Below are 22,657 nucleotides of genomic sequence, written 5' to 3'. Positions count from 1 at the left end.
TATGAAAAATCATCAAAACTATTATATTCTGCATGTAATCTGCAACAGCGGCCATATTAGAATTGCAATCATGGCAACGTCTTCTTGATGGAGCAATTTTATGCAACACAACATAAGGTTTTCAAAAACGTGTAAAAAAAAACTCCCAAAGCAACAATTTCCTCCTTTTTTTTGGCTTTTGATGTAATTAACGGATCATCGCACAGCGATAAGCAGAAAATCCCTCCACACAAGACCGACAATCTTACACACAAATGCAATGTCATGTTTTGAGGATTGACAGTTGGCACGAACGGCCGTGACGTGCGAATTTGTTTGCGACCTGGTAAGTTGCATCATTAGTACCCGTTTTTGTAAGACAGGAATGGCATCAAACAAAAAATATTGAAGAGACCCAGAAGAAACACTCTTAAGTCGAGAACTCAAAAGTCAAATATTTATACAGCCGTTGATTCATTCATCCACACGTATACAGAATACAGATACAGCAGAGGGGTGTAAAGTATTACCAGTTTCACAAATACATTAATGAATCTGCATTCACAAAAGAGTTATTTTCATTTTAACTTTAAGTATTATATATTTACAGACACAACTTTGAAGGGGTTGATTGACGGGCTCCGAATCTACAGGGATTCGATGAAATGACTGGCAGGTTTGACTCCGCTTCTCCACAGCGACTTGGCTTTCGGTTGTTGTTGTTGTTGCAACACGATGGTTTCAGCTTAGATTCCAACAACACCAGATCGATATGCGGTCGGCCTTCTTCTTCAATTGTCACTGTAAATAAATGTAGAAATTATTTTTTTTAAATCAGTGAACTTTTTCCCGGATGGAAAATGGGGCTCACCTGGAACGTGATTGCCTTGCGTCGATGATTGGTTGAAATTGTTCTGGCGGAAACTGATGCTTGGTCGAACTCCACGAACCATAGTTGTACGTCCTATGCTGCTGGTGGCCGCGCTGGTCCAGTCAGGTCTCAGAAGGGCGAACCGGTAAAAGAAATCACGAACGGCCGCACGAAATATCGGTGTAGTGAACATGTACTGGACGTAGGAAAAAGAAGAAAAACAAAATAAATTACTGGGCTAATCGATGGCATACACAAGTCCGGTATATCCACCAAGCAGGCTACAAAAATAAATTGGAAGACTCACCAGAAGAAGATGGATGGCCGATTAGACGGGCAAGATGAAAACGACCAGCCATGAGTACAAATCGCCGGGAATGTAGACGTTGGCCAGCGCCATGATTTTCAAAAGGGCATCCAGCAGAGGCAGTCAGAGAAGACGATGAAAAAGAAGCGGACGGCCATTTCAATTTCGTTGGGCGCCAGCGGCGTGGCCGTCTTCGTCCGCCTGATGCTGACGAACAGCGCCGTGTACACGCCCATAATGACCGGAACGCTTTTTTTTTTTTAAATTAAATTTCATATTTATTTTATTAAAGCGGACCCGGAAGGATTCTAATTGGAAAATCAACGAAACGTACCTGCCAGGTTTTTGACAAACATGGCCAATAATCTGTTCTCCGTCTTGGCCAAATGGCCAGGTTCCGGCCGCCAAGGACGAGGAAAGGAAACGGGGTAATTTTTTGGGGCGAAATATAGAAATTGCACTGTGTCATACCCCGAAGAGGAAAGTGGAGGCAGAAATTATTTAGAGCTCGAGAATTACGAAATTCGCTCGTTTGAGACCGTCGGTTGTCTTTGTGTAGAGATGCAACTCTAGAGGGTCGTTGAAACAAGTTCCGGCTAAATGAATCCTCGAGTAGTTTCTTGTTTGTTGTCTGTTCTTTTCTGTTCCGACAAGCGAACGTAACACCAACATTTCTGAGTTTGTCTTAGCATCATTCTTGAGCACGCAGTTACGAGCAAAGCAACGAAATCGATACAAACTCGAGCTACGGATTGGGGCGCTTAGATTTTTCACGAGATAGACAGGAAATTGCAGAGTTGCTCGACGTCTCTTTAGTGATTCACTATCGTCGATGGACAGTTTACTGTAGAAAGTCTTTCCCTGTCATTATATTGACGCTAAATACACCTATTACACACTAGGGTCTAAACGCTTTTAAAAAATTGGGAAAAATTTTCGGGATGGAATTGAATTTTTTTCGCTATTTCTATAAAAAAAGGGTCTTTCAAAAGCGCAATTTAAAGTGGCAAAGATTCCCATATACGACATTATTTCTGTTCTCAAAAATAACATAGACAATATTCTAGAAAATCTAGGATTGCACAAACGATTTTCACTGAAAACTGCTCCATAACCTCAATACGATCAGCAAAGGGTAAAATAAAGATTACTTCGTTTTTTTTTTTACTTTCTATTGGTGATGGCGTAAAAGCTAGATTCTAATATTTCCTAATTTATTAATTTCAAGCAAATTCCTAGGTTTTCAGAAATCGATACTTGTTGCTGTATACATAGAGAAAAAAGTTGGACAATTAAAACATTCTATTCCTTTCGAGATAGAAATGCTAAACGTGGTGCACGTGGCGTTTAATTTCCCCAACTTGAAACTTTGTCGTTACTCGAAAAAACTAAAAAAAAAAGGAAATTTGGGGAAGAGTTGGAAGATTTGAACTAATCAAACGAATCGATTCTACGGAAAGGCTGGGAAAGGCAATGTTCAGAGATCCACGGACTCTCTGTAGAACGCATTTGGTAAACTGTGGACAAATATAGTCAATAAAAGTAACCTGCAGAAGGAGGAGCTGGGGAAAATTCAACGAAGCCGATAACGACTGGAATATATGACAAAGGAAGTTCCACAACAAATTTCCACAGTGCACCTATATAAAGATTCGAGTGGGTGGAAGCTTAAGAGAAATATCTCTAACAGAAAAACAGTAGAGGTCGCTTGTGCTTCACAAGTCTTGGGCCCGATATGGAAATTTCGTCATACATCTACTTGGTCGAAATAAAAAAATTTGGTTATACGTAGTAGATCATGTTGCGCTCGACATTACAAGGTTATTAAACAGTGAATCATTTACACTATTCGTCGTCGGAAAGCGTAATTTCATCAAAAATGGGATGAAATCTTCCTCTTCTCATCACTTCTACAATCTCAATATCATTTCTGTTGTCTGTATCCAACAGATTATCAACAATAGCAGCAGAAGAATTGGGAGACATGATATTTTGCCTTTCATTCATCAACTCTAATAGAGCTTGACGAAGCTCATGAATATGACCAGAATGACGCGAGTCCTATAAAATTATTGGTCATCAGAAAAGAAGGTGCTGTCTTTTACAAAAAGTAAATTTTTTTAAATTACTGAATTTGTTTGGAGTGTAGATTCTAGAGTTTGAAGGTTTGCCTGGGTAGACAAAATAAACTGTAGAAACCGCTGTAAAAAAGGCTCATCTGAAACAATATCATCAGTTGACTGGATTGTTTGTTCATCATAGTCATTGTTAGATCTGATGTTGTGAATAATTGAGCTGAATGGTTGCATACATAGCGGGCATTTTGTTTTTTCCTGAAGCAAAATTTAAAAAAATATATTAGGGCTATTGATGATCTAGTTAGTCTCTTTCTAAATTTTTTATTTATACCTTGGACCATCTAAATAAACAACTGTAGCAGAACTCATGAAGACAATTATTGGCAAAGCACTTGTTTTCAACCTTTCCCAGACATATTGCACATGGTGAATCTGATGGCGCTGTCGAAGACTCATCAACAGAATTTCCTATAATAATAATAAATTTTACTACTTGAATTAAAATTAAGCACATTTATGATTTACTCATGGAACTCATGATGGATCGTTTATGGAGCTTAGGGACAAAGTACAAACTACAAACCGCAAACAGTTTAAATTTGATTGTTCGATTGTTTTTTGTTGTTACTTGTTAGAAAGTTTTACAATTTACATTACGATTACGCCGTTTCACGATATATTTATCTGAGATTTCGAGCTATTTTTCTAAGCAAATAAATCCAACAAAAAACAACGATTCATTTTTTTTAATTTCTTTTAAATAAATCTAAAAAAATTTGAGTAGGAAAAATCATCAAAACCGTCAAATGTATTATATTCTGCATGTAATCTGCAACAGCGGCCATATTAGAATTTCATGGCAACGTTTTCTTGATGGAGCAATTTTATGCAACACAACATAAGGTTTTCAAAAACGTGTCCAAAACCAACATTTTCCTCTTTATCATATCTTTACAAATTATTAGTGACATGGACGCAGAAGAAATGGCTTCTTCCAGGGAAGAATCAGAAGATCTCACTTGCTGCTCCGTTTGTTTTTTGCGATTTGACATGGTTGAACGGAAACCAAAATTTCTTCCATGTTCACACACTTTCTGCTTAAGTTGCTTGAAGGTATCAAACTTATAAACTATTCTGTTTCTCCACTGAATATAAATTATGATATATTTTTTTAGTTAATGGCTATAGATCATGATGGAAAGATGATTGATTGCCCAGTCTGCCTTAAACCGTTTTCAATTGCTTCTGTTGAAATTTTACCAAATAACATGTATGCTCTTCAAATTATTAAGATGAGCAAGATCATGACAAATGTTCAAAAGCTCATGTTGTAAGTTTATACATATCTTTTTATTAACTTCGTCAAATTTATCAAATTGTTGTTGGTTTCTATTATTCAGTACTCCACGCTGGTGTTTGACTTGCAAGGGTGTAGCCAAAGAATCATGTATAACAAGATAAACAATTACTAGAACTAAATAGTCATACATTTTTTACTTTTGTATCTTTACAGGTTTTAATAGCCATTCCACAATCAGTTTAGCTCAAGATGGTGAAGAATTACAGAGAAAGATTCAGGATAGTGAAAAGAATTTGAATGATGCCCTTGAGAAAAGAGCAAAAATTCAGATTCATCATAATGCTGTTTTAAATTCTCTAAAGGAAGCAAAATATTCAGCTAAGAAAGAGGCTGAGGAAAACACTCAGCACACATTTACCTTAATGACAGCCTTAGAGAGTATTGACAAACTAAAAAATGGAAAACAAGATGTTCCAGAGGCCAGAGAAAAAATTGAAGCCATCTTTAGAGAAGCAGAAAATGAGCTACAATCGGCCTCTCAATTGATGTTTCAGTATGAAGATCAAACCGAAATTCGTGTTTGGATTGAAAAAGCTCCATCTTCAGGGAAAACTTGTTTTCTTAGCCCGAAACTCCCTGCTTGTAACTCGGGTAAGTGTATTCGCTAATAATTGAGTTATCTTATTCATTTCGTCACCGTTTTTTTATTTCTTTAAGATTTAGTTAAGACGACGGAAACCAGAAGAATTTGTCCCAGCGAAGAGAAGGAGAAGATCATGTGTTGTGCATTAAATCCAGTTAGACCAATTCTAGTTTGTGGTTTGGAAAGTGGGAAATTGTGTTTGTTTGAAGAAGAACACGACTGTGACTTCGAACCATTCTCAGATTGGAAGGGCACAATTGTTGAAACGTTGTCGACCAAACCGGTTTCATTTATTGCTTGGGACGTAAGTATAATTTATGTTGTTTTACCATCCAATAAAAGATTCAGATTTGTTTTCCTTTTGAAGTTGGAAGGTACTAGATTTGCAGTCGGCTTTGTGGAAGGCCTCGTTCAGGTGTGGAGTCGAGACTGTGAAAAAACCTTTGAACTCCAAAATCATACCATGACGGTTAGCTCAATTTCATGGAATCATAATAAAGAAGCTGTTGATCTTTTTCTCACTACCAGTATTGACATGGTAATCTAAGTGCTTTTTATTATTCAGAATCTGTGATTTGTCAAGTTTTATTTAGTCGGTTGCCGTGTTGAGTGCCACGTTACAAACCGTAGTGCAACAGTTCCCATTCCAATCGGAAGTCTGTGATACCGTTTGGGTCAGCGCTGATTCGTTTGTATGTTTTAACGAGGATAATATTTTTGACATGCATCAAATCGGGAAAGACAAACCAATACGAACATTTCGCGATCTTAACGTAATACCTCCGTGTTTGATGCATTACATATGATGTAATCTGTAGCTTATAAAGTTTCTTTAGGGCACTTTGATTCGATTGTGTTTTAGAGGTCGCCTTGCCTCTTCTTCTGATGACGGATGCATCAAGGTAGGTTTTTTATTACAAAATCGAGAAATAAAATAATTTAATATTTATTTCAAAGATTTGGTCATTGGAAGAAGATAAACCTGTTCGTCAGTACTCCACGGATTCACCTGTTTACTCTATTGACTGGATTCCGATAAATGAAAAAGATGCTGATACTGGCGATAATGCTGGCTGTCAACAACTTCTTGCCAGGTAAAGTTGACTGTGAATATATTGTTTAATTGTTTTTTAATTTGGTCTTTTAGTGGATTAGAAAATGGGCTGGTTCACATATGGGACGTTTCTGGAATCTCTGACTCACCACTTGAAACACTTAAAGGACATACCGAGCCTGTCAACATCGTTTACTTCTCATGGTGTGGAAAATTATTAGCGACATTGTCTGATAGAAATAACACGTTAATTGTGTGGTCCACGAAGGTATTTGTCGTCTCGTATTTTACGGCGACCTCGAGTTTATTTATTTTACTTATTTATTTTCCACTTTAGAGTTGGGAAAAAGTTTATGAAACTATCATAAATGACGGTAGTGAAAGTGATTCTCGTGAGCCATACTTTCTTTCTTGGAATATTAACAAGGTATTAGCGACGGTTAATGGGGGGCGAGAAGTGAGTTGGCTTTCTAATGTTACTTAACAAATTTAAAATCGCACAGTTTTAAAAAATGTGTTTTTCATACTACATAGGTAACGGTGGCTGAATTTGAATAGTTTTGGATTTTTAACAATCATATTCAAGTCAAGAATTCTGGTCGAGTAAAAAGAATGTTTGAAAGTGTTAACGCGATGGTTTGTTACTATGTTAATTAAATATTGCGCTGTGGAATTTCATAATCAAGACATCTTTTGTTTATGCTCAAAACCTGGTTAATACAGAAATTTTTTATGTTTTTTTTATGCCAATGTTTAGTTAAATTGGTTTTTGTGTTCACAATTAAATGTTTTCAGGTTGACAATGGTGGTAATAACTATAGTAGCGAAATTTCGTTAACTGGATATCATCGATTCTTACTTTGAGTAGGTTTTCTTCGATTTTTTAGCCTCGAATGTCCTTACTCTGGCAAGTAAATAGCGTCGAAATCCTGAATAAAGAGCACGAGTATTAAATATTTTGGTGGGGAACCGGAACATTAAACAAAAATAAAATACCCCAGTAACTTTTTCATTCTGTATCTCTTCTATCACCACCTTTATTCTGTTAGATCTTCTTTGTTTGTCCAAATTTGCTGTGGCACTCTGTATATCACCATTCTATTTGCACAGAATAGGAGTAATTACATAATTTTATCTTTATCCCTACAGTAAGGCAAAAATACTGACCTTTTCTTCCACCTGTTTTTCCTTTTGGAGACTACATTTCACTCTCTTTGGGGGTGGGTTTGGTAGTAGCTGAGTCTTTTTTGCTGCCTTTCTATTGGAATACATTTTTCTACAATTTGTGCATTTTGAAGCAGTGACAATCTTGTTGTGACTTGATTTAAATGTTGAGGAATAGAAGTATGAGCATTGTGAAGATCTATAATGTTCATAAGGGAACTGGCTGAAAATAATTGTTTTCGATAATGGATCTCCTTCTAGGCAGCAGAATTCAGAAGCTAAAAATATTCCTATTGAACAGAGGGGGTAAATAGAAAAAAATGTTTACAATATCTCTCATAATATCAGACATCACTAGTACAAAAGTGAGGATAAACAAACCTGGACAAAATTTATGTCGATGACCATAGTATGACAGAGATCTAATGATAACTTCAGCTTCTGTCCTCTGAATTTTCCAATCTGCTTCCCTTGCAATGAAATTGAGAACTTTGAGTTTAACGTGTCCGTTGCTGTCGATGATTGCCCGAACAGGAAAGAAACCGTCTTCAACTTTTTCATTCGGAGAAAATCGAAATTTGTTCGAGAAAACGTCCCAATGCTCCATATCATCATGACGAAATTCAACGCATACCAAGTCAGCAAATTTTTTTACGAATATTATAAATTCCGAAATATCAGGGGTATCTACTACGTTTTCCATTTTTTCTGTTATTAATTGAATAGTTAAAAATAATTAGTGTTACGAAAACTTTCGTTTTTTGGAACTGTCTTGTCGTGACTTCTCAGTTCCAATTTAGTTCCTAATTTGAACACCAGGGAAGCCTCACCTAGCGACACCACTTTACACTATTTGCTAATTGATTTTTTTTTAGGCTTTTTCAAACACACAAAAAATAAGTTTTTCCAGTAATATTATTCCAATCAAATAATGTAAATAAATTATTTTTCCTTTAAACGTTATTGGAATAATATGCGAATTAATAGGGCAGCATTGAATTTAAAAAAAGTTTCAAGCTAAACGTTCTGTTAAATTAAGTATAGGTGACAGAATTGACAATTGGCTACTTGCGTAGGCCTACTCCGCCAATGTAGGTTATATTACAAGAAGTTATGTGAAGTGACAGCATTCAACAACCAGTTAAATGTTTAACTACACTCTCTCTTTATTCCCCGTCCAAGTAAGGATGATCATTCTAACTGCCTGCACCTTTACTGCAAAACTCTTTACGCAAATGTTGCAGTTCTTTTGGCCACTGAAACAGGAACAAAACGCAGCAGTACGTCTTCAACCAGAAGAAGAAACCCTAAACTCAAAGACAAAGATTTTTCAGCCCGTCCTCGACGAGTTGCAGACAGCAGCAGTAGATTTACGGGAAATTGAGGAAATCGCAAAGAATACATTGTCGCTAAAAGCTGAATTAGACGAGACAATTCATTTCGACGACTCAGAAATGCCCGACGAACTTCAAATTTCAAACACGGAAGAGGAGCGAGATGAGCAAGTAGATAAGATGGACCCATACTTCGACCATCCCATTTCCCACTACTACATCAAGGGATCGCATAACACCTATCTACTTGGCAATCAATTGATCGGAGAAAGTACAATTGAAGGTTACCGCCGGGCCATGGCGAACAACTGCAAGTGTCTGGAGCTAGACCTGCAGGACGGACCGAACGGATCACCCGTTATCCACCACAGATGGACGATGACTTCAAAAATTGATGCCCGAAATGTTTTGCGATACGGAATCAAACCCAACTTCAAAAGTAGCGACCTACCCTTGATTTTGTCGATGGACGACAACATTAAGTCAGACGAACAGCGAAATGTCTTCATCCAAGACATCTGCCAGATTTTAGATGAATTCATCTACATAACCGATTACAAGGAGCTAAAATGTCTGCCGTCGCCAAACGAACTTCGGGGTAAAATAATTATCATGGCACCCAGAAGCAAATGGGGTCAATTGGCAAATATCTGTCAAGCCGTTCCCTACTCACAAAGCTCACAAAGTGGAACATGGTTTGAGGTCTCTTCACTGTCGGAGAACAAACTCCGTCGTCTCTTACAAACGTCACTCGAACCGAACACAGCATTACGCAATGACAAGAGAGGAACCGAAACACATCAGAAAAAGAATCTTCGTCAAACAACAGCAAGTCAGTTGATAAGATACTACCCCGGAGGGCAGCATATACTATCCGGCAACCATGATCCCATTCCCGGAATGAATGTCGGTTGTCAAATCGCCGCCATGAATATGCAAACGCACAGCAGTCAATTGGCTATATACGAAAGCAAGTTCCGGGAGAACGCTGGAAACTGTGGCTATGTCCTCAAGCCGGAAATCTTATTAAACTCGCACGAATTTCAAGATATAATCCCTGTTCATCCAAAGCGGATCACCATTAAAGTAATGAAAGGAATTTTACCTGATAAAAGCAAAACGACCTTTGTCAGCGTTCGTGTCGACGGGGAGAAAAAGGACAAGATGAAGAAGAAAACGAAAAAAGTTAAGAGCGATGATGGACTGAGCCCCGAGTGGAACGAAGAGTTGGTCTTTGATGTGCAGCATCCAGAACTTGGTTTTGCTTTGTTTCAAATAAAAAAGTCTATGTATTTCGGGATGAGAAAATCAACCGTTGCCTCTTATGCCATTCCAATCGATAAAATGGTGAACGGGATAAGCTCGCTGATTCTACACGACCAGAACCTGGAAAATATTGACGCTACTCTTTCGGTGGAGATCAAAATAGAAGACCCAAAACCGGAAGGAGTTGAAGTTAAAGGTGGTACAATCACAATAAAGGACAAATTAAAGGAATTAAAGGGCAAACTGCTGGCTCTATGTGAAGCGATAAAAAACAAGATATTTGCTTTGAAACAAAAGGGAGCGTCGTCAAATATCCGAAAAGAGCACCCGTGACTACAAAACAGCCTGGCTTTCTAACGATGGTAGGATTTCTCCTTCCCAAAGATTGTTTCACCAGTCGTCGGTTCGTGAAATGGGCCCGTCTTGTTTCACTACGAAAGATGCGAATGTAGTTCACAAAAGATCGTCTCATATGCGTCTGATTTTCATTTTATCTAAACCCACCTATAATGCAATCAACTTTCTCCCTTTCGTTTTTCTGTTTACTGATGCACTCAATCAATACTTTCTGAAATTTAAATAAATGGGATTTCTTTTTTTAAATTTCTAATTTGTTTGTTTAATAAAATCACCCAAGGGCGGCGATTCCGCCGCAAAAATATGAAACACGCAAGTTTGACCCAAGAAAAAAAATAAGACGAATTACCTTACACACTCTTGATTCGCTACCAGCAGTCGAAGATCTTTACCGCAAACATTCGGCAAAACATTCTTCACCAAAATTGGGTCGCAATTATTGTGTGCATTATTGTTCAATGGCATTCTCAATTAAAGGTACAAGAAAATTGCGGTGGCAATAAAACATGTAACCTAGCGGTAAAAGCCGCATTGCTACAAGGTTTGTAATAAGAGAACAAATTCGAGTGAGCTGGGGGCTATACTATAACACCTTTATAATAATCTAAGTATAGCATAAGTCTAAGCAGAGAAAAAATCTTAGTAACAAACCTAACAATATACTACATTTAGTTGAACGAATCTTATCACGCGGAAACTCTTGAATCGTTTGGATTCATCAATTGATTTTTAAAAAGCACTCAATTCTTTAGCTTGTGCGGATTAATTTTTTTAAAGGCGTTGACCAGGAATAGAAGTCAATTTATGTTCTAGCGTGAGTACAGAGTACATGAAACAGAACCTCCGAAGGAGTTATCTATACATATATAAGGAACTAGCCTTTTTTATTATAAACAATTAAAAAATTTATTCCCAATAGGTTATTCGGTTTTAACCAAAAGTGACACATAATTCTTCCTAATCAGTCCTATTATGTACCGCACACGTTTAAAAAAAAAATAGATTTCTTTTTTCTCTCACAATCTTTTATAATGGTTGAACAACGCTCCTTTTTTTTATACCGCACTGAAAATTACCGCAACATTCTGTGTGTTTGTTTTCGCTGTTCGACTAACCTAGTGAATTGATACGCATCGTTCTTTTATAAAATACAGTTGCTCGATTACCGCATAAAATATCATAACCACAGACACGCAGTGGTAGAATGGATAACCTGCTTTCATGTTGTCACTCAGAAAATTCAATTTGCGGGAAACCTTGTAGCAACATAGAGTTAGAAAACGTAGCCAAACAATTTCTCATTGTGCCTGCTTTGTCATGCATTGTGCTAAAATACGGTTAAAATTTGACTTGTGTAAATCAGAGAAAATTATACATGTAGCCTATGAGATAGTCAAGTAATAATAGGGAAATCTTGCCACATACCGTGCTTGCATCTCCAACAATGCTTACATCTTCAATCGTCTTGAACAGTCCAATCAAGACTTTTCTCCAATTTGATTCGACCGAAGTAATCCATTTCTGTGTAGAAGTTCACATGTCCTTCTTTCATTTCAATTAACGACACAATCGGTTCCTTGTGTAGAAAAATCTGTAGGACAAGAACGAACAGGATCACGAGATGTTTTGGCACACACACTGACACACGGCGATGGATAACGTGATTACAATGTAACTTTTAACTTGCTTTAGACCATACGCTTCCGTGACTGTGGCTACGGGTCTCCTGACTGGTGACCGAGTGTCACTATTAAAACCAAAAGTGTGTCCTTCTGTTATTCAATACCAAAATCTAGGGAAGGGTATTCATTTTGGTTTTGTTTTATTACAAAACGCGTCTGCTTTGTCTCGTCATTAAAAGCCGCCGAACACGCAATACGTTTTAACGAACTTCAAGGCCTTTCAAAAAGAAAAACTAAGTTTATTTTTTTGGACAATGTCGTTATCTTTTTTAAAAAAATTTCTATGCAAATCCTGTAGATAAATGATGGGATGGGTTCAAACAGACAAAAGGTCAAGAACCTTTTTTTATTATTTTTACGTTATGTAACGACATAACAGTTTACTTGCCTGAAATACTTACTGGGCAATCTGTTTTTGTCCCCATATCTAATCGTTTTACCGAACATCAACGTTGATAATTCTGAAGTAAAATGATAAGATCCACATTATTTTCCGTCGTCATTAAACTATACGTCGTTATTTCTTAGCCGTTCAGCAGTGTTGTAAATCAGTCTCTATCGTCGTCAATTGGAATCGAGGTGTTGATCTCTCATTCTCCCATAAAAGTATCCATTTGCGTCACTATAGATAGGACAACCTTCTGTATAGTCAAATTAGTCCCCGTGGTTTTATTCTATGTAGCAACAGAATAATGAGACCAGAAAGGGTTCTATCGTAAAGAGATGGGCGTATATAGTTAATTCAACCACACACGACGCTAAAGAGAAAAAACCGAAATTGATGGCGTTTGCTCGATGCCAAAATTGTCTCCAATATCACCTGCTGGTAAATATATTGAAACGCTAAAGTATAACTGGGCGCAGCAGCCGCAGCCCATTGAATGTCGTCGCTAACTTTCACTTTTTGTTATTGCCCTTATACTAGACCAAGATTATGGTTGCAAAGGAAGCAGGCATCTGTCGTTTGTGTTTTCATAGACCTTGCATTTGTCCAGCGCGATCACCGTAATTGTGATGCATCAGTGGTCATCGTTTTCGCTTTTTTCTTTCCATCCATTTCATTCTTTTCCGGGTTTCTTTTTTAAAACAATTACACTCGGCTGTATTCCAATTAGGTAATGTCTAACTGTAAAAAAAAACTATTTAGTCGATGTTGTGAATACATGTGGATTCTAAATGTCTGTGGAATTAATTTTTATCAAATAGAATTTTTAAAGTTTCATTTAAGACTCTCGCTACTGAAACATATCCGCCATAAGGGAAAGTCATGGAAACAACTTATAACAGATGCTGGTACGAATAAGAAACGTGCGGATTAGAAAATCATTTTCAACAACATTTGGCAGCGCGGAAATTTCGCCTCCGCTATAGTGCGGAGTGAAATCATTTGACAGCTCATCTTCTCCAGCAGACATCCAGAACAAAAATAACCAAAGGCGGTTGTCTGGGTCGTGTGTGTCTATTATACCAATTATTTTTTATTGTTTTAGAAAGAGTCTCTCACTTTCCCAATAATATTTTAACCGAGTTATTTGTTTTCCACTTTGGCTTATCCTCTTATATTATTTAAAAAAATAAAAAAAATGTCTGGGTATGCTCTTCTTACGTGAAAATTATACGACGGCGGCGGTACTTTCCTTTCATAATTGGTATAACAACTCTTCAAAATGGGATATTTCGCAACTTGCTGCTTTATGATTTTTTTTATTTCTTTTTTGCGCCAAAACATTTTTTTCAGGCATATGGGAAACGAGATCAGATTTTTGTTTTTTTTCCCGCGACATCTTTAAAGGGTTGGCCTTATTTTGTCACGCGTGTAGCACCAAGGAATTTCCAACAATATTAAAGAGAACCGCGACATGGAGAGTTTTCGCGAGAGACCGCAAGTGAAATAATGTTGTGGCTTGTTTGCTTCGGAACCTCAATTTGTTTACTCCTGGCCTTGCATTATTGCATAATCGCCTGACATATGCGAAGAGGAGGAGGGAGGGAGTTATTGATGGCTGGTTTTCAGTTTCTTTCACCTTCACTACATACACAGCAGCACATCACTCGAATGTTTAAAAGGCTAGCGCTCGGCCATTTCTCATCAGCATTCATCGAGCAGCGACAATAGAAACACAAGGTAAGTCCTCTAGAGTTAAAAAACCCTTGTGTACATTTATCACAACTTATTCAACATATTTGTTTAGCGGGTTTAAAAAGTATAAACAGGATAAATTTCAAAACAACAACATGAGGACAGCAGTAAGTTTTGTAGATTGACATTGTATGATACAGTGATTATTACTGAAATTACTACGTGTTTATAGGCTATTGTGTTATTACTGGTGGCGGCAGCTTTGGCTGCTCCGCAATACCAGCGGACCAAACCTAATCAAGGGGCTGGATCCATTTCACCGGAACAGTGGGCCTCTCTGAATCCAATTAAACCTGGAAGTGGCAACGATGAACTGTCGAAGCAATGGGCTCGCTTCCTCGAGTAAATTATACAAGACTATAATTAGATCATAATCAAATCAAATTGACTGATTAATTTTTTTACTAGCTATCTGCCATGGTTGAAAGGACCAACTGGTCCCGCTGGACCACCCGGCCCTCCCGGAGGAGCTTCTTCATCTTCCTCCTACGGCTACGACCAGCCTAAATACGTTGCTGGACCTCCCGGAGCACCTGGAGCACCTGGAGCTCCTGGTCCCAAAGGCGACAAAGGAGACGCCGGTGAACCTGGTGCCAATGGAGAAGCTGGGCCCCAAGGAATTGCTGGACTTGACGGAGCTACAGGACCTCAAGGTTTGAAAGGAGAACAAGGCGCTGATGGAGCCCCAGGTGTCGCTGGACTTAATGGTCCTCCCGGAGAAAAGGGAGAAGCTGGATCAAATGGCGCAGATGGTGCCCCCGGAGCTCCAGGATTGCCTGGCAAAGATGGATACAACGGAGCACCGGGCCCAGTTGGACCTAAAGGAGAAATTGGCGCACCCGGTATCACGATCGAATCTAAAATCCCAGGCCCTCCCGGTATGTTCCACTTCAATTATAAATAATAATGCCATTAACTCGTGAAATTTTATTCCATCACGTGTTTTTTTTTAATCCATTAAGGCGCAACTGGATATCCCGGTAAAGACGGAGCTCCTGGAACAGCTGGTAGCCCCGGCCCTCAAGGAAATGCTGGGCCTCAAGGACCAGTGGGACCTGCCGGCAAAAACGGCTACGCTGGTAGCCCGGGCATTGCTGGACCTAAAGGTGAACCAGGCAAACCAGGCTACAACGGAGCACCAGGAAAAGACGGACTTCCGGGCGCACCAAGCACTCAACCCGGCCCGGTTGGACCCCAAGGACCCGTCGGCAAACCCGGCTACAATGGCGCTCCTGGAAAAGACGGTGCCGTTGGCCCAGTAGGCGCTCCAGGCAAAGATGGACTCAACGGCGCTCCTGGCGCTACTGGTAATTATTTAATTTAATTATCTATTAATTGCTTGACACTTTTTTTAAATTCAAATTGCGCTTTTGTGATTTAGGTCCTCAAGGAGAGCAAGGTAAACCTGGCAAAGACGGTTATCCTGGCGCTGCTGGAGCCCCTGGAACACCCGGAGCTCAGGGACCTCAAGGAATCCAGGGCGAACAAGGCCCCGCTGGAAATCCCGGCAGCATCGGTCCCCAAGGAGAAATCGGTCCCGTCGGTCCCGCTGGACTTGAAGGCAAACCTGGCCAAGCTGGCAAACCTGGATATCCTGGACCTGTAGGACCAGTTGGACAGATTGGACCTGTTGGACAAGAAGGCAAACCTGGCCAAGACGGAGCTACCGGTGCCGTCGGCCCTGCTGGCCCACCTGGCCCACCAGGTGAAGCGGCCACTAAAGCTTCTTATCCCGCTCCTGCCTACACCACCGCTTCACCGTACAGCAGACCAGCTTCCAACAGCAACTGGTACCGTAATTAGTAGGCCGAGCTTAATTTCAGCAAAACGGACTTTGAAACAAACAAACCAATCACCGCATGTATAATTATGTAGAGTAATAATAATTAATTATTGTGTAAAAATGAAACAATGCGGAAATGGCCCAAATCTCTGATGATGACAAAAAAATATATAAACCCAAGTTTCATATGAACCTAATGCTCTATTGGAAATTTAATGAAGCACAACTATAGACACAATTAAGCTTTCCCTTTTCCTCGTCGTCGGGTATAATAACTGCCACAATCAAAATAAAGTAAAAAAGGACCTTCCCTTTTCTCACGGGCCTACTTATATAGCTCTCCAGTTCAGACGAGTCCGTTGGTTTTTTTATAAGTAGTATTGCATAAAGTTATGTCATTTTTAGATGGCTGAGCATCGACTTTTGTATCGGGAATTTGCGCTAGAGCAGTATATGACTTAATGTAGTCACTTTTCTCCTCGAAATCACATCAATAGACTTTTAAAATTTCATCTTCGGTGGCTCCGAAATAATCTCTTTTGGATTCGGTTTTATTACGACTCATAAAATGTTGTTGCCAAGTTATAGTTTCCCTTATGCTTCACTTTTGCCATTCTCTTTTTGGTAAAGCGAATTCGCAAAATTGATGATAATTCAACTAATGGCATTCCTGGGCGAATGTAGGCGAACGCCAATCTGGTTGAAATGCAGCATGGTCCATTTAATAACAAGTCTGATTACTATGTTAGGAAACTGCTGGTGGTCGACCAAAGGCACAAAACCGACAACGGCTGAACGTTTTGGGCTTTCCGAACAGTGATCAGGGCCATTTTAGCAAACGGTAAAACACACACACAGTCATCATAACACCGATGAAAATGTCAAGTTATCTCGGAATTGCCTATATACATCCTGACCGCTTTACACGTAATAGCTGTTTGAAGAATGAAATGCAATATGAAACAAACTCTTTTTCTTTAACCGACCTTAACGAAAAAAAAAAATTGTCTAGCTCTAATGGGAGAGCTGCTGGAAATGTATAGCTTTAGCAGAAATATTAGAGCCGCCCTATAGCTTTGGGGAAAGTTGATCATATGTTTTTTCTTTTGTTAATAGCGAAGTAGAGTACTAGACTTGAGGTGTAGTGCGCTTCTGGAAATTCCGACAGCTGACTTCAAAGCGAAATTCAAAGAAAAAAAGAGAAATGGTGTCAATTAACGCAGAAAGCCCCTCCGATAGTCTGCTGCTACTACTCTCGGACTATGTGTAGCCTACACACACACACACACTGAATCCGTACGTACAGCAACTCTTTTTTTTTTTCTTTTATCTTTCGTTTCTCTAAATAACTCAAGATTTCACTTTTACAGTACGTGGGCATTATATACACTTTGAGTCCATCCTATTCGTTCAGCCATCTTCTTTATACGTTAGACGCGTTCTTCCACCTTCACTAGACCGCCTAGACGTTTAAATAGCCGGCTCTCTGCCGTCAATGATCATCAGTGTTGAGCCAGCAGTGTTCTGAGAAACATCTTCCAAAACAAGGTAGTATACAAGAAAATTGTTTCAAGTATTAAAGCAGTAAAATAAGTCGACTGTTATAATATACTTTGGAACTGCAATTTCTCCGCTCCTATCAGTTTTTAAATTTTGCGATTACAGACTTTTTGCTGTATCCACTTACCTGTCAACGAAAAAATAGTAATTTCAAATATCTAGCCATGAAGGCAGCGGTGAGTTGATCATTTTTTAAAATAGGAAATTCATTGACGTCAATCTAATATGCAAAACTATTGTGACGCTACCAGGCGATTCTCGTGTTTTTGGTTGCGGCAGCCACTGCTGTTCCTCAATATGGATTCTTCCCTCAGACCCCACAAGCTCCACCACAGAGTTCTTACGGCGGCAACAACAACGGCCAGACTGGAGTAAATCCTCAGCAAATCGAAGAAATCCAGAGGCAATGGGCTCAATTTACTGCGTAAGTTGCATGTCATATCTGTACAGGACAACTGGAAAATCACATTCTTTTTTTGGATGATTACAGAAAGATGCCTTGGCTGCAAGGACCTCCTGGACCACCTGGACCACCAGGAACCAGTTCTGCTGCTAGTGGACCTCAACAGCCAGTAGTTGGTCCTCCTGGTCTTCCAGGAGCACCTGGCGCTCCTGGACGCAAAGGAGAAGCTGGCAATCCTGGTAGTCCCGGATTTGCTGGTAGACCAGGAAATCCAGGACCAGCTGGACTTAATGGAGCGCCTGGCGGACCTGGGCCAGCGGGCGAACGTGGATCGAATGGAGGCCCTGGCGCCCCGGGCGGGCCCGGATTCCCTGGAGCTAAGGGAGCGGCTGGAAATAATGGAGGACCTGGTCTCAATGGAGCTCCTGGAGCCCCTGGCAAAGATGGCTTCAATGGATTGCCCGGATTTCAAGGACCCAAAGGTGAAGCTGGCGCACCTGGAATAACTTTGCCTTCAACCGTTCCCGGTCCCGTCGGCGCTCCCGGAGCCCCTGGTAAAGATGGATGGCCTGGATCAGTTGGCGCGCCTGGCCCTATCGGCCCAATCGGAGGACCTGGCCCAATCGGACCTGTTGGAAGACCCGGAACGAATGGATTCCCCGGAGGTCCTGGCCCTAAAGGTGAAGCTGGAAGTCCCGGATTCAATGGACTGCCGGGCAAAGACGGACGCAACGGCGCACCAAGCACTCAACCCGGCCCAATTGGACCAATTGGCCCCGTTGGTCCAGCTGGCTTCAACGGCGCTCCAGGAAAAGACGGTTTATCTGGCGGACCAGGTAAACAGATTGAATTCAAATCAAAATAAGTAATAATTCATTTTAATCTATTAATATTTAACAGGTGCTCCAGGCAAGGACGGACTCAACGGACAACCCGGTCTCCCAGGTATTTATTCCAGATCAGCAACCGTCCGCAACAACAAAAATGTTTTATTTTATCCATTTCCATTATTAATTGCGTTTTATAGGTGGACCCGGACAGCCAGGTAAACCAGGTAAAGATGGATTCAACGGAGCTCCAGGAGCTGCTGGTTTCCCTGGTGGGCCAGGACCTGTTGGGCCACAAGGCAAACCAGGAGCACCAGGCTTCAATGGCGGCCCTGGAAGCCCCGGCCAACCTGGCCCAGTTGGTGGATTAGGACCTCAAGGTAAACCCGGAGCACCAGGATTCCCAGGCGGCCCAGGCCCAGCCGGTGCTCCAGGAGGCCTCGGCCCTCAAGGCCCATCTGGGCCTCAAGGAAAACCAGGATCACCCGGCTATCCAGGCCCCGCTGGCCCTGCTGGCCCACCTGGACAAGCTGCCGCCGCTCCAGCGCCAGCCCAGCAGTCTTCCTACCAAGCGCCAGCTCAACCGTCTTCTTATCAAGCGCCAGCTCAACAGTCTTCCTCCCAGTCGCAATTCGGCTACGGTCGATAGATTTCCTCAAAGTTGAACTATGAGGTTGAATGTAGAAATTCGCATGTGCATTCAAATATGGTAAACCATGAAAACGACTCCGTCAGGTCAACATTATTGATTTTCCCCGTTTTTATTCCGCTTGATTCGTTGTTTTATTTGCGATTTGTACTACAATTATCATAGATTTATATGTGTCGGAAGAAGGCAAAGAATAAAATTTCACAATTTATTAAACAGCTGTGTCGGTGCGAGTTTTCTAATCCTGCAAAGTTGTTCAAAAGGAAATGAGAAGCGTTTGGAAATTTTTATTTGAGAACACCTGACGCCCTGACGGTGAAGAAAGTCAATAAAAACGCGGAGGAAAAGTCTCGCGCTGCATGCTGTTCTTTTTCACTTTGGAGTTGTTCACTTTGCAATGAATTATGACGCATTTTAAGGTATATATAACGATCGGCTGTACACGGTATATGATCGCGATTTGGCAGCATAGTTTCTCTTTTCTCTATCGTATAGATGTAATGGAATGAAGAAATGGTGGCGTTATTTCCGGTTGAATTAGATTGGGCACCTGGGGTACGTGCATAGAAAGTTTTGATGTAAAAACAAAATTCTCCTTGGTAGTCAGAAAGGCAAATCTGAAAAAGGTGAGTCCAAAAAGGCAATTGCCTTTTTGGTCAGGCCAGTTGCCTTTCTGGCAGTTGCCTTTCTCTTTTTTGGGCTCTGAAAAGAACCGAGTGGGCCGAGATCCAAGTGGGCCGAGATCCAGGTGGGCCGAGATCCAGGTGGGCCGAGATCCAGGTGGGCCGAGATCCAGGTGGGCCGAGATCCAGGTAGGCCGAGTTCCAGTTGGGCCGAGATCCAGGTGGGCCGAGATCCAGGTGGGCCGAGATCCAGGTGGGTCGAGGTTCAGCAGACATCCGTCTCGTGGCAGCTCTCAGTGAAGAATGGTACCTCTTGGCCTACCAGAGGGCGCTTATAAAGGTCCGGACGGCTTAGGCTCCACCCAGTGGTGGGCCGAGATAACTACAACGCCATCTGCACGGCTATCTTTAGGCTCCGCCTAATTGTGGGCCGAGATCCGGGTGGGCCGAGATTCATTCAGGTGGGCCGAGATTGGGGTGGGCCGAGATTCAGTCCGGTGGGCCGAGATCCGACTGGGCCGAGATTCAGTCCGGTGGGCCGAGATCCGACTGGGCCGAGATTCAGTCCAGTGGGCCGAGATCCGGGTGGGCCGAGATTCAGTCCGGTGGGCCGAGATCCGGGTGGGCCGAGATTCAGTCCGGTGGGCCGAGATCCGACTGGGCCGAGATTCATTCAGGTGGGCCGAGATCCGACTGGGCCGAGATTTAGTCCGGTGGGCCGAGATCCGGGTGGGCCGAGATCTGACTGGGCCGAGATTCATTCAGGTGGGCCGAGATATTTTAAAGGACACAGTCACACTTCGGTTAGCGAACTCTTTTCTCAATTTCGTTGGTGGCCCTAAAAAGGGCCGTTGAATATAAGAACCTGAAAAACTGCAAAACAAATTAATCATCTTCTTCGGAATCAATGAATGCAATGTTGGCCGGAAAGTTGTTTAAATTGCACCGTACTATATCTACAATTCGTTCTAAAAGTTGAAATGGAGTGATTTTATGCATGTTATGAACCCTCCATTTCTCGTATTCTCCCCACTCGGCACTCAATCTCTCATCTTTCAATTTCTGAGCGGCACACTGATTTTTATTCAAATTACCATAACTGACTAAGTCTTCGGCAAGCAAAAGCTTCCCCTGTTCCTTATACAAAAATTCTGAAAGTTTGTATACCGTCATTTTATGTACCTCTCCTCGGATTCTCCATCGGTTGTGCGTACCCTCCGCCTCGTTGTTTGTCCTCTTCGTTCGGTTGTAGACAGACCATTTCGTGGTTTGCCAGTAGGTGTTTTCTCCAATCCAATTTTTTTCTAAATATGACAAATAACCAGATAGAGAAGGTGGAGCCATTGAAACTATTTCTAAAAATACTTGCCGGATTTCAGAATGGTGTAAGTAGCAAAGACAAAGAGTAAGTTGAACGACGCGTCGAATTTCGGGATCCGTCTGGTACGCGACCGACAAATGCTCTTTGTCTTTCAATCTTCTCATTTCCGCTTGGATTTGATGGAAAGAACAGCCCCAGTGTTCCACCTCCGGAAAGACTCGTGCAACAGCCTTCCAAAGCGCCTTCTCGTAATCTGAAGTAAATTGTTTAATAGCAGGTGCATGTAATTTTGATTTTATAAATTCCAAAACTGCCACATAGTCAGCCTCCTTTCTTCTAGTCATGGCAACATGTAAAAGAGGGACTGACTTGTTTTCCCCACCCTCCCCCAAAATAGTACCATGAATTGACCATAATTGTTTAAAAGGAAGAGCTATAATATCAAAAGTCCCATCCCCCATCCAAAGCTTAATATTTGCAAGATGTCTAAGTTGAAGTGGAGTAGCAAAAAGTAAATGTCTACATAAAACCCCTTCAAGTACTACTTCTACGGCACCCAAGTAAAAATTTGGCGGAAAGCCTGACAAATCAATAGTAAACAAAGGATTATCCTTAGCTGGAGCTGGTGGTCTGGCGCTTTCCCGGCATCGGTTGACTTGACGTACGCAGTTCAGAAGATTCGGGAGACTATCCGCGGGAACAGAACCTTTAAATAAGAAAGGAAAAATGATTAAAAGTTAAAACTTGTATAAAAATCTTCAGTTACCTTGAAGTTTGAGGATCCTTTCCTCGCAGATTTTCTTGGCAGGTTTGAACTTGTGAACCAGCCCTTCCTTCTTGGCTTCGTTCCGTACATCAATCCCTTCAGCAGTCTCGATATTTGGTGGATGGTTGTGTGGATTTTCTTCAGAATGGGGCAAGAAGGTGAAATCACTCGCTTCTGCTGGCCCATCTCTCTTTAATTGCCTAACCTTGATATGGAAGTTTAAAAATAAAAAATAAAAAATAATTACATTTTCTAAAATGGTATAGTTTAAGGAATAAATTACCTTTGCAAGACAGCCTATCTTCTTTGACCGCGACGTGCATCTCCAGGTTAAAGATTTCGGTCCTTTGCTGTACCTAAAACCAAGACCGTCAAAAAGAATATCACTTTTTTTGTTAGAACATTTATCATGAAAGGTGTATTTGAGTTCTCGTAGAGGACGATCGGGGGTCCTATTGATGGGAACCTCTACAGCATCATATGTTGGACGATCTCCTGGTGGCGAAACAGTTGGAGAATGATGCCATTCAATCGCTGCTGCGCCTGGAGA

The 22,657-nt window shown here is 41.0% G+C and overlaps 6 protein-coding genes and 1 long non-coding RNA gene across 12 annotated transcripts; 5 read left to right on the top strand and 2 right to left on the bottom strand.

The window, feature by feature from the left end:
- The first annotated feature begins 96 nt into the window (after window positions 1–96).
- On the top strand, window positions 97–6,976 carry LOC124349537 (WD40 repeat-containing protein HOS15-like). 2 transcript variants are annotated; one of them, XM_046800227.1, is made up of 13 exons: window positions 97–117; window positions 4,201–4,348; window positions 4,411–4,565; window positions 4,636–4,682; window positions 4,749–5,186; window positions 5,253–5,482; window positions 5,546–5,716; window positions 5,772–5,951; window positions 6,015–6,080; window positions 6,136–6,272; window positions 6,326–6,500; window positions 6,570–6,689; window positions 6,767–6,976. In XM_046800227.1, the coding sequence occupies exons 1-13, from the start codon at window positions 101–103 to the stop codon at window positions 6,788–6,790; spliced, it is 1,908 nt and encodes a 635-aa protein (XP_046656183.1). In that variant the 5' UTR covers window positions 97–100; the 3' UTR covers window positions 6,791–6,976. The 2 variants fall into 2 exon arrangements, with proteins under 2 accessions (XP_046656183.1, XP_046656182.1); XM_046800226.1 differs by lacking the exon at window positions 97–117 and adding an exon at window positions 4,048–4,138.
- Window positions 124–742, top strand: LOC124350496. Its single transcript, XR_006921027.1, has 2 exons — window positions 124–325; window positions 590–742. It is a non-coding gene; the product is annotated as an uncharacterized LOC124350496 (long non-coding RNA).
- LOC124350043 (E3 ubiquitin-protein ligase Topors-like) lies at window positions 423–3,908 on the bottom strand. Of its 3 annotated transcripts, XR_006920366.1 has the most exons (9): window positions 3,761–3,908; window positions 3,567–3,703; window positions 3,287–3,490; window positions 3,002–3,218; window positions 1,492–2,912; window positions 1,158–1,406; window positions 851–1,046; window positions 597–780; window positions 423–534 (listed from the first exon to the last, which is right to left on the bottom strand). XR_006920366.1 is itself a non-coding variant. In XM_046801044.1 (4 exons), the coding sequence occupies exons 1-4, from the start codon at window positions 3,771–3,773 to the stop codon at window positions 3,003–3,005; spliced, it is 570 nt and encodes a 189-aa protein (XP_046657000.1). In that variant the 5' UTR covers window positions 3,774–3,893; the 3' UTR covers window positions 2,940–3,002. The 3 variants fall into 3 exon arrangements, 1 of the variants encoding a protein (XP_046657000.1); XR_006920365.1 differs by having other exon boundaries at window positions 423–780; window positions 3,761–3,907; XM_046801044.1 differs by lacking the exons at window positions 423–534; window positions 597–780; window positions 851–1,046; window positions 1,158–1,406; window positions 1,492–2,912 and having other exon boundaries at window positions 2,940–3,218; window positions 3,761–3,893.
- Window positions 6,911–8,191, bottom strand: LOC124349954. Its single transcript, XM_046800911.1, has 4 exons — window positions 7,778–8,191; window positions 7,400–7,686; window positions 7,229–7,330; window positions 6,911–7,161 (listed from the first exon to the last, which is right to left on the bottom strand). The coding sequence occupies exons 1-4, from the start codon at window positions 8,097–8,099 to the stop codon at window positions 7,132–7,134; spliced, it is 741 nt and encodes a 246-aa protein (XP_046656867.1). The 5' UTR covers window positions 8,100–8,191; the 3' UTR covers window positions 6,911–7,131.
- A 392-nt stretch (window positions 8,192–8,583) lies between these two features.
- LOC124348540 (1-phosphatidylinositol 4,5-bisphosphate phosphodiesterase gamma-2-like) lies at window positions 8,584–10,329 on the top strand. Its single transcript, XM_046798771.1, has one exon. The coding sequence runs from the start codon at window positions 8,584–8,586 to the stop codon at window positions 10,327–10,329; it is 1,746 nt and encodes a 581-aa protein (XP_046654727.1).
- A 3,812-nt stretch (window positions 10,330–14,141) lies between these two features.
- Window positions 14,142–16,150, top strand: LOC124349680 (collagen alpha-1(I) chain-like). 2 transcript variants are annotated; one of them, XM_046800465.1, is made up of 6 exons: window positions 14,142–14,160; window positions 14,241–14,282; window positions 14,348–14,517; window positions 14,584–15,053; window positions 15,138–15,482; window positions 15,557–16,150. In XM_046800465.1, exons 2-6 carry the CDS (start codon window positions 14,271–14,273, stop codon window positions 15,976–15,978), a joined length of 1,419 nt encoding a protein of 472 aa, XP_046656421.1. In that variant the 5' UTR covers window positions 14,142–14,160; window positions 14,241–14,270; the 3' UTR covers window positions 15,979–16,150. The 2 variants fall into 2 exon arrangements, with proteins under 2 accessions (XP_046656421.1, XP_046656420.1); XM_046800464.1 differs by lacking the exon at window positions 14,142–14,160 and having other exon boundaries at window positions 14,228–14,282.
- A 1,205-nt stretch (window positions 16,151–17,355) lies between these two features.
- Window positions 17,356–19,613, top strand: LOC124349675 (collagen alpha-1(III) chain-like). 2 transcript variants are annotated; one of them, XM_046800454.1, is made up of 7 exons: window positions 17,356–17,506; window positions 17,624–17,694; window positions 17,770–17,942; window positions 18,009–18,475; window positions 18,731–18,757; window positions 18,822–18,866; window positions 18,949–19,613. In XM_046800454.1, exons 2-7 carry the CDS (start codon window positions 17,683–17,685, stop codon window positions 19,395–19,397), a joined length of 1,173 nt encoding a protein of 390 aa, XP_046656410.1. In that variant the 5' UTR covers window positions 17,356–17,506; window positions 17,624–17,682; the 3' UTR covers window positions 19,398–19,613. The 2 variants fall into 2 exon arrangements, with proteins under 2 accessions (XP_046656410.1, XP_046656409.1); XM_046800453.1 differs by having other exon boundaries at window positions 18,009–18,757.
- Window positions 19,614–22,657: the final 3,044 nt, after the last annotated feature.

Source organism: Daphnia pulicaria, chromosome 7 (genome assembly GCF_021234035.1).
Source record: "Daphnia pulicaria isolate SC F1-1A chromosome 7, SC_F0-13Bv2, whole genome shotgun sequence".
Taxonomy (NCBI): Eukaryota; Metazoa; Arthropoda; class Branchiopoda; order Diplostraca; family Daphniidae; genus Daphnia; species Daphnia pulicaria.
The sequence above is the reverse complement of the archived record's forward strand: the minus strand, read 5'-3'. Positions and strand labels throughout refer to the sequence as shown.